This window comes from Triplophysa rosa, unplaced genomic scaffold (genome assembly GCF_024868665.1).
Source record: "Triplophysa rosa unplaced genomic scaffold, Trosa_1v2 scaffold353_ERROPOS49503+, whole genome shotgun sequence".
Taxonomy (NCBI): domain Eukaryota; kingdom Metazoa; phylum Chordata; class Actinopteri; order Cypriniformes; family Nemacheilidae; genus Triplophysa; species Triplophysa rosa.
The window spans coordinates 6,857-20,601 of NW_026634359.1; the positions used below are offsets into that span (position 1 = coordinate 6,857).

General features: G+C 44.9%; 1 protein-coding gene and 1 pseudogene across 1 annotated transcript; both read left to right on the top strand.

Annotated features, from left to right (window-relative positions):
- Positions 1-6,815: 6,815 nt before the first annotated feature.
- Positions 6,816-7,760, top strand: LOC130550526 (olfactory receptor 52E8-like). Its single transcript, XM_057328019.1, has one exon. It carries the CDS (start codon positions 6,816-6,818, stop codon positions 7,758-7,760), a length of 945 nt encoding a protein of 314 aa, XP_057184002.1.
- Positions 7,761-10,314: 2,554 nt separating this feature from the next.
- The window catches only part of LOC130550527 (olfactory receptor 52K2-like), a 4,351-nt pseudogene continuing 920 nt past the window's right edge, over positions 10,315-13,745 (top strand).

Sequence of the window (13,745 nt, forward strand, 5' to 3'; positions counted from 1 at the left end):
CTTAGCTCCGAGAACCAAGTCCTGGTTAGGCCAAAGGGGCGTAACTAGAACCACTTGATGCTCCTCTTCCCTGGCCTTGCACAGGACCTGTGCAATGAGGCTCACTGGGGGGAAGCGTACTTCCGCTTGTCCCGCGGCCAGCTGTGCGCAAGGGCATCCGTGCCAAGGGTTGCCTCGGACAGGGAGTACCAAAGCGGACAATGGGTGGAGTCCGGGGAGGCAACAGGACCACCTGTGCCTGGCCGAACTGCTCCCAAATGAGCCGGCTGCGCGGGGATGGAATCGCCACTCTCCGCGAGGCGTCGACTGATGAGAGAGCGCATAGGCTGTCTGGTTCAGGACGCCTGGGATGTGTGTGGAACTGATCACCTGCTGACTCCAGAGGAGGAGGCGCCGGGCGAGTCATGTTAGCTGCCGTGAGCGAATGCCACCAATGATATACGCCACAGCGGTTGTGCTGTCCGACTGGACCAGCACGTGCTTGCCCTGCACGAGAGGTAGTAGCCCCCTCAATGCAAGTAGCACAACCAACAACTCTAGGCATTTGAAATGCCAACGCAGGCGGGGGCCCGTCCACCGCCCCGACACTGCGTGCCCGTTGCACACGGCACCCCAACCCTACAGGGAGGTATCCCTAAGTGGACCCCTGTCCGCAAGAAGGTCATGGGAGACCAGGGGGTTAGGGTGTGTCGGCAGAAAAGCGTGATGACCATACGCCTGCTGCCGGTGTGCCACGCTCTCCAAGGAACTTGACTCTGTAACCAGTGTTGGAGCGGTCGTATGTGCATCGACCCGAGGGGGACCACCCCCGCTGAGGAGCCATGTATCCCAGGAGCCTCTGAAATTGTTTCAGGGGGACCGCTGACTGCCAGAGAGCTTCAGGCAGTTCAACATTGATCGGGCGCGCTCTGTAGTCAGTCGCACTGCCTCAGGGAGGCCGCGTGTGTGCGGTCTTCCACGTCGCGGTTCTCGCGCCCCCCACGGGGGGTGAGCGGGGCCGCTCATGAGGACAGAGTCGAGTTCCATACCGAGAAAGAGGACGCTCTGCACCGGGGAGAGCTCGCTCTTCTCAGTTGACCTGTAGCCCCACTGATCTAGGTGCCGGAGCACCAGGTCCCTGTGTGTACACAACAGATCTCGAGAGTGCGCCAAGCTAAGCCAGTCGTCGAGATAGTTTAGTACCCGCACACCTCCTTCCTTAAGAGGAAGGAGGGTGGCTTCCACGACCTTCGTAAAGACTCATGGAGACAGGGACAGACCGAAGGGGAGGACCCTGTACTGATATGCCCGTCCCTCGAAAACGAACCGTAGGAACGGCCGATGTCGAGGGAGGATCGAGACATGAAGTACGCGTCCTTCAGGTCGATTGCCATGAACCAGTCCTGACACCTGACGGACGTCAGGATGCGCTTCTGCGTGATCAACCTGAAAGGCAGCTATTGTGTAGGTGCCTGTTCAGAACACACAGACCCAAGATAGGGCGCAACCCCCCGCCTTTCTTGGGGACAATGAAGTACAGGCTGTAAAACCCGTTGAACATCTCGGCTGATGAGACGGGCTCGATCACTCCTTCGCCAGAAGGGTGGCGACCTCGCCCGAAGTACGGGAACATCCTAGCCTCTGTCTGAGGTATATCGGATGCCCTGAACTTGGCAGGCATGAGGCGACTGGATCGCGTAGCCGAGACGGATCGTCTTCCCTAGCCAGCCTGACAGTCTGGGAAGCCGGCAGGCTCCCAGAATGAGACAGGGGGACTAAAGGTACGATCTTTTTCATTGTCCTCCCAGTGGGTGGTTCGATGGCTAGCAGTACAGATTCCTTGCTGGGGGAGGTCCCCCGGGGAGGAGATCGGCTCTGCTGTTTTTCCTGCCTGGCGACTGCGCAGCTCAACGCACTGTCTGACTGAGAGTGCTGAGGGCTGGTGTTTATACTCGACATTGCGCTTCGCCATGACGCCATGTCGAGTTTGCCGTTCACCATCATGCAGAGGGTGGGAGCGGCTGTGATAACCCAGAGAGAGAGGAAACTCTCTTTTTTGAGAGTTAGTGGGCGCTAGCCCCCCGGAGGGGGCCAGCAGATGGAGAGACGGGGCAGGATCCATCCCTATCCGACTTCCCAGCGATGTGGCTGGGGTCGGGCCCAATGGTAGCCTCGATCCCCCTGAGGTCTTCCCATGAGGGCCGCTTCGCCGCTGCTGCTGATGGGGCAATGGTCTCCTCTTCGCTGTCTCCTCCAGGGGGGGCCGCCTGAGTGGGGGGCGCCAGAGCTGGAGGGCGTCGAAGAGGACCAGGGCTGCTGGGAAGCAGACAGTGCATGGGACTCGATGGCCGAGTCGCGGCACGGAGGACTGCTTCTTTACTGTCGAGAACCCTCCAGGTGAGGCCGCGTGCGGGTCTCGCGCCCCCGACGGGCGGGGGGTGAGCGGGGCCGCTGCGGCTTGACAGTAACACCAACCAGCCCCCCCTTGCGAGACGGGTGTGTCGAGAAAGCGGACCTTCTCGGCGTTACTCATCTGCACAAGGATCGGCCAGAGGAGTTTCTCATGGACCACAAGTGTGGACATCGTCCGACCCAGGGCCCGCGTGGTCACCTTGGTCGCCCGTAGAGCGAGGTTGGTGGCGGTGCGGAGTTCCTGCATAAGCGCTGGGTCGAACTTACCCTCGCGGAGCTCTCTCAACGCCCTGGCCTGGAAGGAGCCATAACGTGGAGAGAGGAGGCAGCTTGGTCCGCCGCAATGTAAGCTCTCGACACCAGAGATGCCGAGACCCCACATGCTTTGGACTGGAGTCTAGGTCGAGCCCCATCCCCAGGGGGCCGCCGCCTACGGGCACAAGTGCGCCGCGGCAGCATACTCCACCTGGGGGACATCGATGTATCCTCTAGCTGTCCCAACCTCGAGGGAAGAGAGGGTGACAGAACTTTGTTTGACGTGAAACGTGCCAGAAAGGGGGCGTTTCCAGGTCTTACTAAGTTCCTCATGCACTTCCGGTAAACACGGCACTGAGGGCGGGCGCCATGTAGCCAGCAGCGAGTGCTGGGAGAGGCAGTGCGGGCACTGCAACCCAACACTCACGGCGGCCCGGGAAAGCATGGCTGACATTTCGACGTCCGCTTCTTACTGGGCTCGACCCCCCGAGGGAGGGAGCCGAGGAATCGTCGGAGTCGGATGGCAGTACGTCACCCCCCGATGCTGAAAGAGACATCTCATCATCACGCATCGTGTCCGAATACGTGATTGAGGAATAAGACGGCGGACCGTCTCCTGGGGAATGGTCAGACGAGCGAGACGAGGTGCGAACGGTCTGTGAGCCAGTGGCTGGCAGATTATCGCTCACAGAAATCCTCATATCACCCCCGCTGCTTGCCGTAGCGGACGGCAGGGCCGTAGTCCTGCCGCCATGGAACGGGGAGCAAATGAGGTGGTGGCTGAGTCCCGTGGGAACACAGCCACCCGTGACACAACGTCTGAATCGTCACCGCCCGCAGTGCGGGCAGGACGTATCCACAACGTCTGCCCCAGCGTACTGGAAGCAGGCATCGTGTTCGTCCCCTTCCTTGATGAGTGTGTTGCACCCATGAGAACAGCGGGACAAGCCACGCTGGAGAAATTTGCTCTTTTAGAAAAGGAAATTAGCTCGAACACCTCCAGAACTGCCGAGACGCCCAGGGGAGAGTCACTGCAGGAAGGTACCGTCTGCTGTACCACGTCGAAGATTCCAGCAGCAAAAACATCACCAAAGATCGTAGAGAAGCTCATCAGATGAGTAGGCTCTGAAGAACAAAAGGTGAATGAATGAGCACACCGGCTTCCCTCTTATACCCGGACATCCAGGGAGGAGCCCGGCATGCAAATTTCATTCGCCAATTTTCATTGGCCTTTTCTAAATACTCAGAAGATGACAGGTTCTCAAGACAAACCCCATTCTGTCGGACCGACAGAAAGGGAACTAAGAACATCACTTATACAATGTATAACCAAAAAAAAACAATTACACATATGTTAGAAATTAAATACCAACTCAATGTAATAGAAAAAAATACAACAGAAACAATGGCCTTACCTCACGAGCTCACCTCACGTTATGCTGCTCATACAACAAAAGAGCAGGACAAACGCGCCACCATGCAATGTGAGTGTAACAAAGTTCAATGTAGGGAAGGAAGGAGGCGGAACCGGCGAACATTTAACATACTTTAATACAAAATAAACAAACAATAATTCAGCAAATAAAAGGCCGGCAGTCACCTCACGGTCGACTGCCGGCCACACGAACATAAACAAACTTAACTTCCGGGCCCGGTCCTCTCTCTTCGGCAGTCCCGTCGCTCGTCCTCTTATGCTCCCTAGCTCCCCGTGAGGCATGCGGGACCGGTGCGCGTACAGCTGACACTCATTATCACTCACGCTACCGGCCCCGCCTTCCTGCCACACGGCTCTCGTCCCGCCTTCCTCGCTACAGTGAGGCAATGTCAAAGCAAACAAACAAAACAAAACAGTAAAAAAATAAAAATAAACTAACACAAAAGGCAGCCAATGGCGGCAGAGTGAACAAAAGTTTGTATTAGCAGAAATGCACAGCTAACAGCATCGAAATGTTGGGTTAAGAAGAACTGGAAGTGGCCGCTCAAAGAGCCTGCCTAAAGCTTAGCACAGGGACAGCATCAAAGTATTTTGTGTTCATAAAGGTAAGAAACACCGGCACAAAGCAACAGCAGAGCGCCACAAGTCTAGCGGCGCCAAGCAAGCAAGGGCAAAAAAGCAAAGTAGTCACGTAGCTAGCATTTAGCTCCAAAGGACCACTGAAACCCTTCTACGCAGACTTAACCTGTCGAACATAAAACAAAAATCGTTAAAAATTACAAAGAAAAAGAATGTATTAGTAAAAACTACATCACATACCAAACGCCGCAGCTCACACCATTCCTGGCAGCCACTCAGACAGCAACATAATACATGAGCCTAGCTAAAAACAATAACTAACCATAAGGCACTAAACAATTTCCTAAAAAAAAAAAAAATTAATAAGCGACATACCCAGGGAAATAGGCAACCAGGACCCAGCCAACGGGAACACAATAGCTCCTGCTAGCAATAAATATAGTTAACCCCCATCCGTAATACATAGATCCAGCGGCCAAAACAGCGCTTTCCTATATTAGACGACAACTGATGACGTCACCAAAGAAAAAGGTGGTGCCAGCAATGACGCAATCCAAGTGGCCAAAGTTATCTCATATATACTCACAAACTCAATCAAATAAATGAATTCAGCTGACCACGCAGGAATCACGTGATTCGCCCTGCTACACCAGCATGCAGGCCATAAGCAGGGGACTTCCTGGACAGACGGCCAGTCCATCACATCAAATTTGTAGACTTCCTGGACAGACGGCCTGTTTTGGACTGTGGGGAAAATGGAGGTACCGGGTGGAAACCCACGCTGACACATGGAGAACAAGCAAACGTCACAAGGAAGGCCTCTGTCACATTATCAGCAGCAGTGCCCTCTCAAAGACACAAGTGGCCACTCTCCACATCACCCGGACTGTCATTCACTACATTTCCCATAAGTCACTGTCTGGACTCATTGTTTAATCATTAACACCTGTTTCTTGTTATCTGTTTAGTTCTGTCCATTTAAACCTGGTTTTGTCAGTCATTCGTGGCTTGGTTTTGTGTTATGTCACAGTTGCTTCTGTCCTCGTGTTCTTTGTCATGCCCTGGATGTATATATTGTTTGGACTGTCTTTCTGTGTATGACCCTTGTCTACTCTCAATTTGCCTGTGGATTACCCCTTAAATAAACTGCATTTGGATCCTCACATCTGAGTCTGTGCAATTCGTGACATCCTCTTGGCCCAGCCAGGACTTAAACTGAAAAATAACCTAAAAGCCGTAGTGCTACACCCACTCATCCACCCATGTTGTTATATCCTCGTCAGGTTAGGGGAGTTCTGGTCAGGCCTTCCACACCAGCTTGACAAACCTGTGAAACCTACTAGGCCAGGTTTAGTCTGGTTAAGATTAACAAACTAGGCTCATATGGAGTATTTTTTCTTGTTTTATTTGTAAGGCATGCACTACATTTGTTATGAATTTTTAATGCATACAAATAGTTACCTCGACCACAGTCCTATGACACAGCAAAAAGTAAGTAGTTTTATTCCTCTATGGAAGTAGACTCATGGGGACACATCAAAATGTATTTAGAGACCATGTCGTGTCCAGTTTTTATTTTACTTGAAGACAAGGCATCCACAAGGCATGTTAACTAATAATATGTATGTGATTGCTATTGTACATGAAATGTATCCTGTTATTACAATGTAATAAATAGTGCAAATATTAATGATTGAAAATGAGTGATGTGGGCAGATTTAACATCATATGTTGTATTCTCCTCCTGTTATATGTGGATTTTATGCTTGTATGCTTATTATATGAGTCATTCATTGGATTTCTTATACGTTGAAGGACACTTTTGACAAATTGTTTTTTCTTCTGCCCTCTTATGTACAGTAGTGCAATTTAAACTCTAATATCATATGTTAACAAGTTCATTTGACATGTTTATGATATCATTGATGACATTGATTTTCTTAAATTCATGAATGATAGTTTACTTGTTTTTTTTCTTTATTTTATTGGTATTAGCATTAATAGCAATGAAAAACAAACAGATATTTGTTTCAACAGTCATATACCGAATATAACTGTAATGTAGCTTAGTGTGATACGTGATAACAATTCATTCTTTCAGTTTTATTAACAACATTTATCCACAGAACCACAGTGTGCAAACAGGCTTTTCAACATGAAGGATCTTCTTTCACAAAATCGTTCATTCACAGACTTCAAAATGAATGCTTTCTACAGCCTGGGAGAATGGAGGCCTTTGTTATTCATCCCTTTCTTTCTGATGTTTGTATTGTCTATCACAGCAAATTCTACTCTCATATATTTAATCAAGTCACAACAATCTCTGCACTCCCCTATGTATGTACTAATAGGTTTTATGGCGCTTTCAGACTTGACATTGCCTATGGTTTTTGTACCTCACATGCTTCTTAGCTTTTTATTTAACTGGAGTGGAATAACCCTAACTGGTTGTTTGATAGAAATGTTTTGCATTCATTTCATTGGAGCATTTCAATCTACTTTGCTTTTTTGGATGGCACTGGACCGTTATTTTGCAATATGCAAACCTCTTTATTATCATAAATACATGGAAATCCATAATTTTGTCAAGTTTATTATTCCATCTGTAATAAGAAATACACTACTGGTGGTAATTGTGGTCTCTCTGGCTGGAAGACTGTCTTTCTGTACAAATATCATTGATCATTGTGCATGTGAACACATGGCATTGGTTCAGTTGGCATGTGGTGACATATCCATTAATAACTTTATGGGACTTTTTTCTACTTTTCTTATACCAACTACAGATTTTATACTGATTACTGCTTCCTATGTTGTAATTTTTGTCTCAGTGTTCAAATCTGGCCAGGCCAATATGAAGGCCCTCAATACTTGCATTACTCATATCATTGTTATAACACTTAGTCTGACTTCTGCGTTGATTGCATTTATGTCATACAGGATAAGAAATAATGTGTCTTCCAGCAACCGTATATTTATGAGCATTGTATATTTATTTTTTCCAAGTTGTTTTAACCCAATAATCTATGGATGGAGAACAAAAGAAATAAGACGAACATTTATAAAATTCATAAAGGATGTAAAGATTCTGCCTGGCTAAATGATGCATCTTGCATCAATTGAACCATTTCCAAACTGCATGCATGGTGAGGCATTTCTTTAAAAAAAAGTTGCAACAATGTGACAGTTGTAAATTTATTGAATGAAAATGTAAAATTGCTCATTTGGTCTTGGAAATGAAAGAATATGCATTAAGAAGATTTTTACTCGTAAATGTCACATTGTTTATAAATTCTAATCCAATGGTAATGCAGCTTATTATTTAATGCATTTTATGTTTATCACATAATATAAAGGAACAAATCTCATAATGTGTGTGACAAATATTAGGAGTTTAATAAGCAAGAAATTCTCCAAAAGCTAAGCAAACAGATCTGTGATTTTGTTATTTTGCATGTTTTTAAAACAAAAAAGAACATTTGTTAGCAACTGTGTACTATCTTCTTAATAAAAGTTTTCCTTCCCTAAGTAAATTTCTCTTTAAAATTCAAATTTAAAAATATAAAATGTAATATTAACTTTAATAAAAGTCATACAAAAAAGCAAAGACATACATAAAACTTGGTTGCCACCATCAAATCTGAATGCTCTAACATTACTATAATGAATAAATCTTCCACAAGGTGGCGCTATAATAAGCAACTTTACTTTTTGCTAGAAACTCTGGAATCACGCTATATGGATTTTTCTCTGAATCCTTGCTTGTATAAATATAATTATTTGTGTTGTCTACTGTAAAGAGAAAACTTGGGTATAAAATAATGTCTCTGGTACTCATGAAAGTATTTCTGGACTGAAGCCTTCCCAGTCCACAAAGTGTTCCAGCATATTGCCAGGATTTCACGGACAGTGTACTTGGTGCCATTCTCTGTGTGCTTTGCATTCATATTATGGGCACATCTGCTTGACTGTACATAGTTCTATAAGATTTATTAAAGGTGACCAGTGTTGTGCAAGTTACTTCCAAACTGTAATACATTACAGATTACTTGTTACTGTTATTTAAAAGTAATCCCTTACCTTGCAATATTACTGTCTCAGAATTGTAATACGTTACATGACTCCTGTATTACTTTTGAGTTACTTTCACCAAAATAACTACAGAAGTAGAACTTAACATTCTAAAATGACAAAATGTCTCTGCCTGCCGGGACAAAAGGGGAAAAAACAACAGGTTTAAGTAGATTCTACTTAAGTAGATTCTGTGATTCTACTGCAATGTAAATCTGCACAGGAGTGCTGGGATGGAAGAAAAAAACCTCCTCTAGAAAGTCAGAGGTTCCATGACACGACAATATTATACTGAACAAGCATAAAATTCATACAGTAGAAGTTAACCGGATATATTGTTACATTAATACAGTATATGTTCTCTTACATCAGTGACACAAAAGGTTATAAAAAAAAGTTCCCTCAGTCTCACGCATACACCGTGTTGTGTTCCCATGAGTCTGTCCACAACTCCCAAAGTTTTCTGCATCATTGGGCCACACCTACTATGTTAATGCTAATGTTTATTATTATTGTTTTACATTGCTTTTATAGACAGAAACCTGTGAAAAACTGTGTAGATCTGTGCAGATTTCTGTCAAATTATGCAGTTGCACATTCTGTGGTATGTAGGCCATGTCATAAGTAGACATGTACTGAACTTAGTATAACACAGTTTGGTTCATCAACTCCACAAGTTTGAATTGTCCTTATTACTTAACTATGGGTTACAGTTTAGTTATGGTCAGGTGGGTTAGATGAATAATTTTACATGTGGTTAAGGAGTTACTAGTCAGTTAAATGTCTTTTGAGGGACCCTCAAAGTAAAGATTTAGGCACTAGTATTTTTACTCCCTGTTCTGTTTTGTCCTTGACCCGTGTCATGAGAAATTGAGCTCCTCTCGAAATCAGCCCCCTTTAGGACCCCGAATGGTAGCTAAATGCCTGATCCAAAAATTGTTATTGCAATATCTTGTTTTATGAATAATCCGAAGCTACATTAGCTTGTTCCACAGACGTTACTTCTTTCACTTGATAAACTAAACAACAACAACAATAAATAATAACACCAACAATTATAATAATATAACAAATTTCGCTTATACACAACATTGCAGATTATTGTGCTTTTTTGTGAATGTTCGGTATAGTTAAGTGCAAGCGCTAGCTAACCACGTAGCTTTATGCTATCCTAGTTCATACGTAAGCTAACTAAAACAGTAAGAACGATATTTGTTTGATTTCACTACCTATAGCCTCATCTAGCATAGGGAAGCACTTAATTTTAACATGATGTGCGAGGTGCATCGGTTCACATGATGCACTGAAGACATATTTTGACATGACAAGCCACACACATGATGGGCTAAATACATTCTGCTTCCCCAGAAGAGGAGTCACGGATCACCACGTATGTTAGTTATAATTTGTGTTGTGCTACGCTTGCTCCTGGATTCCTTGTGTTCCTTATATGTGGATTTATTATTCATTTTAAATATTATTATTATTGGCTTACTCACGCTTAGTCACGTACCAGAATAACACAGTTTAACACAACAGTAAGTTTAACAGTGTTTCCCTTTCCTTTTGGGTGTTTTTCCGCTATGGACCCAGCAGTTCAGCTTCTTTGCCTTAAGCAAGAGGATCGCTCCCTCGAGGTGCACACAAGGGACTTTTTAGACCTTGCCTACCTAACGTGTTACATGGACAGGTGCCTGTGCACCTTTTATGTGCAGACTTAACAAATCAACAAAGACTAAGCTGTCCTTGAAGGTCCTCAAGAGAGTTTCGCTGCTTTTGTCGAGTGGGTGCTGGAGAAGAATGGACTGTATTTCTCCTTCTGCCCCGCTGAGGAGGACATCTCCAGCCCCACTTCTGAACCAGAGACCAGCCAGCCATCACCCCCCTGCTCCCCGGAGCCTGAGCCTCGAGATGCGTCTGACCAGCTATATGAACCGGCAAAATTGTCTGCCTAAGCGTGAGGATCCCCTGTCTCCGCCTCCAGCCTCCGAGTCCCGGACTCCACCTTGGCTCTCTGTCCCATCGGCTTCGCCTTGGCTTCTTTCTACCTTGTATCTTCATCTATCCCATGTGATTTGGAATTTTCCAAGGCTGGGGAGATTATATATAAAGAGGAAAAACTCTGTCTAAAGAGAATGGAAGTGATATTGCTCTTTTTTCAAACAAAATTATAGGTTTTCCCAACATTACATGCGCACTTCCACTGATCCCTAAACCTTCACGCAGTTCATTCAGCAAAATTGCTGCTTTCAAAAGGAAAAACAAAGAAACTTGTTCGCTGAAATTAAAAGCAGTTGAACTTGACAGTGATCCGTACAACTTGCCTATGAACCATCTGTCCTCAGAAATGTTGTGCATAATCTGGCTTCCTTCCTTCAATTTATTTTGTACCTGATTTCAATGCCAGGGAAATACACAAAGAAAGCCTTCAGTAAACATTTTTACAGGTTTAGTGATTTAACACATTTAGTCAAAGTAGAGACCCTGTGACTAGAGACTTTGAATATGAAAGGGCATTTGTTATGAACTGAAACTTGCATTACGTCACATACACTTCTAGCATACATACATGTCATGTTCATGTATGTCTTTTGATCACGTGCTGTACTATTCATGCAAATCAATGCTGACAAAATTGTTTATTTTTTATGCTGACATTCAGCCAGAGAGATAGTGATGTGACGTTTGACACCGAGGCTTCGAAGCTTGTATCAAAAAACAAAGTCCTTGCAGTGAAGCATTGTACCGGAGCTTGATTTGTTTTTCCATTACCACATGATCATTGACGTCCGAAGCTTTGTTTTAGACACAATCGCGTGTTTTGTATTCTGATACAAAAATTTCACTAACCCACAAAAGACTAGTGTTCTCGTGGAGAACACACTCTTGCGAGGCAGCCTTGTAAGAACAAACTTAGATGGACGCCGCGCAGTGACTTCTGGGACTTCAAGCGGGTTCCGTACGCTCACAAGGCTTCATACGATGCGTTCTTGATATCGAGAACACATCCGGGTACATTCATGCATTCTCTGTTTTTGTGTTCTTGAGTATTGGAACTGTTATTGATGACATAGGGCGAGAACACGAGGACACAAGACCGCTGAAGAAAGCATATTGAGATTCCCTGTGTTCTCATCTGTTCTCCGTCCGGATGTTAGCATGGTGTGTTTGCTCCTGTGTATTCTGTGGATTTACTATTCAAAACCTGTTTTTGTTATACTCCTTCGTCGTGCGCTTTGGATATATAGCATCCCGTGACAGCATTGATACTAAGCTTCACTGAAAATCGCTTCATTTTTTTACACAAGCATCAGAGCTTTGGTGTCACATTTAACATCACTAATAAATAAAATCCCAACCTATGTCTGTTGTCTCTTTAGTGATGGTGAAATTAAGCTTTGCGAAGCATTGAGATCTGTCAGGACCACTGTCGTCAAACCAACTAAAACTAACTAAAAACCATCTGTTGTATAATTATCCAGAACACTATAGAAATACAGTACATTTGTTTTCACATGCAGTGTAAAATGCATATGCCAATATGTTGTAGCTTCGTGGTGTTATCAGTTACATTTTCTTCTCACTGTTTCATTCATTTGTTTTTTGTGTGTTTGAAGGGGTCGATCAGTATGAAGAATCTTTCTGCACAAAATACAGTATTTCATTCACAGACTTCAAACTGAATGGCTTCTACAGCTTGGAAGAATGGAGGCCGTTTTTATTCATCCCTTTCTTTCTCAAGTTTATGCCGTCTGTCTTTGCTAATTCTATTCTCGTATATTTAATCATATCTCAAAAGTCTGTACATGCTCCTATGTATGTACTAATAGGTATGTTAGCAGTTGTGGACTTGTTAATGCCTTTAGTGTTTGTACCTCACATGTTTCTTAGCTTTTTATTTAATTGGAATGGGATATCTCTGACTGGCTGCTTAATACAAATGTTTGGCCTTCATTTAGCTACATCTTTGCATTCGACTTTGCTTTTGTGGATGGCAATAGACTGTTACTTTGCCATTTGCAAACCTCTTTATTATCATAAATACACCGAATTCACTAACTTTCTAAAGTTTGTTGTTGTGCCAGTCATCAGGAATACAGCCTTGGTAATGTCTATTGTTGCCCTCGCTGGAAAGCTGTCATTTTGTGTAAGAAATATCATTGACCACTGTTTTTGTGAACACATGGCATTGGTTCAGTTGGCAGGTGGTGATATATCCATTAATAACTTAGTAGGACTTTTGACTGTTTTCCTTATAGCCTCTGCCAATTGTATTCTTATTATTGCTTTATATGTTGTTATTTTTGCCTCTGTGTTCAGATCTGGTAAGAGTCATATGAAGGCCATTAATACCTGCATCACACACCTGATTGTTATGTCAGTTTCTTTGATTTTGGCCTTGACTGCTCTTCTGTCATACAGAACAAGAATTTTTCTTCTACCATATATTTGTGAGCAAAATGTATATGCTTTTTCCAAGTTGTTTTAACCCAGTTATTTATGGAGTTAGAATAAAAGAAATAAGGCAAACATTTCTAAAGTTTATAAAGAACATAAAGGTCTTACCCTGCGGGCAGATGGTCATAGAGACGTTGCGGTCACGGGTGGCTGTTTTCTCCGGAAAATTAGCCACCACCTCGCTTGCTTCCCGGGCTGTGACTAGAATGGCTAAGGCCATTCCGTCCGCCAAGGCGAGCGGCGAGGGTGATATGGGGATTTCTGCGAGCGCTCATCCGTCAGCCAAGTGCTCGCGGACCGCTCGCACCCCGTCTCGCTCGCCTCATTGTTCCCTAGCTGGCGGTGCCACACCGTCAGCATCCTCCTTCACGCAGTCGGACACGTTGCGTGATGAGGATGAGATGTCCATCGCAGCATCGGAGAGTGATTTGCTGGCATCCGATCCCGACGACTCTCTGCAGCTCCCTCCTAGGGGGGGACGAGCTCAGGAGGAGGCGGATGTCGAGATGTCAGCCATGCTTTCCCGGGCCGCCGTGTGCATTGGGTTAGAGTGTAC

Bases quoted from the DNA above. Each gene is read 5' to 3' on its own strand.
- LOC130550526 (XM_057328019.1), top strand. From the start codon at position 6,816: ATGAAGGATCTTCTTTCACAAAATCGTTCATTCACAGACTTCAAAATG.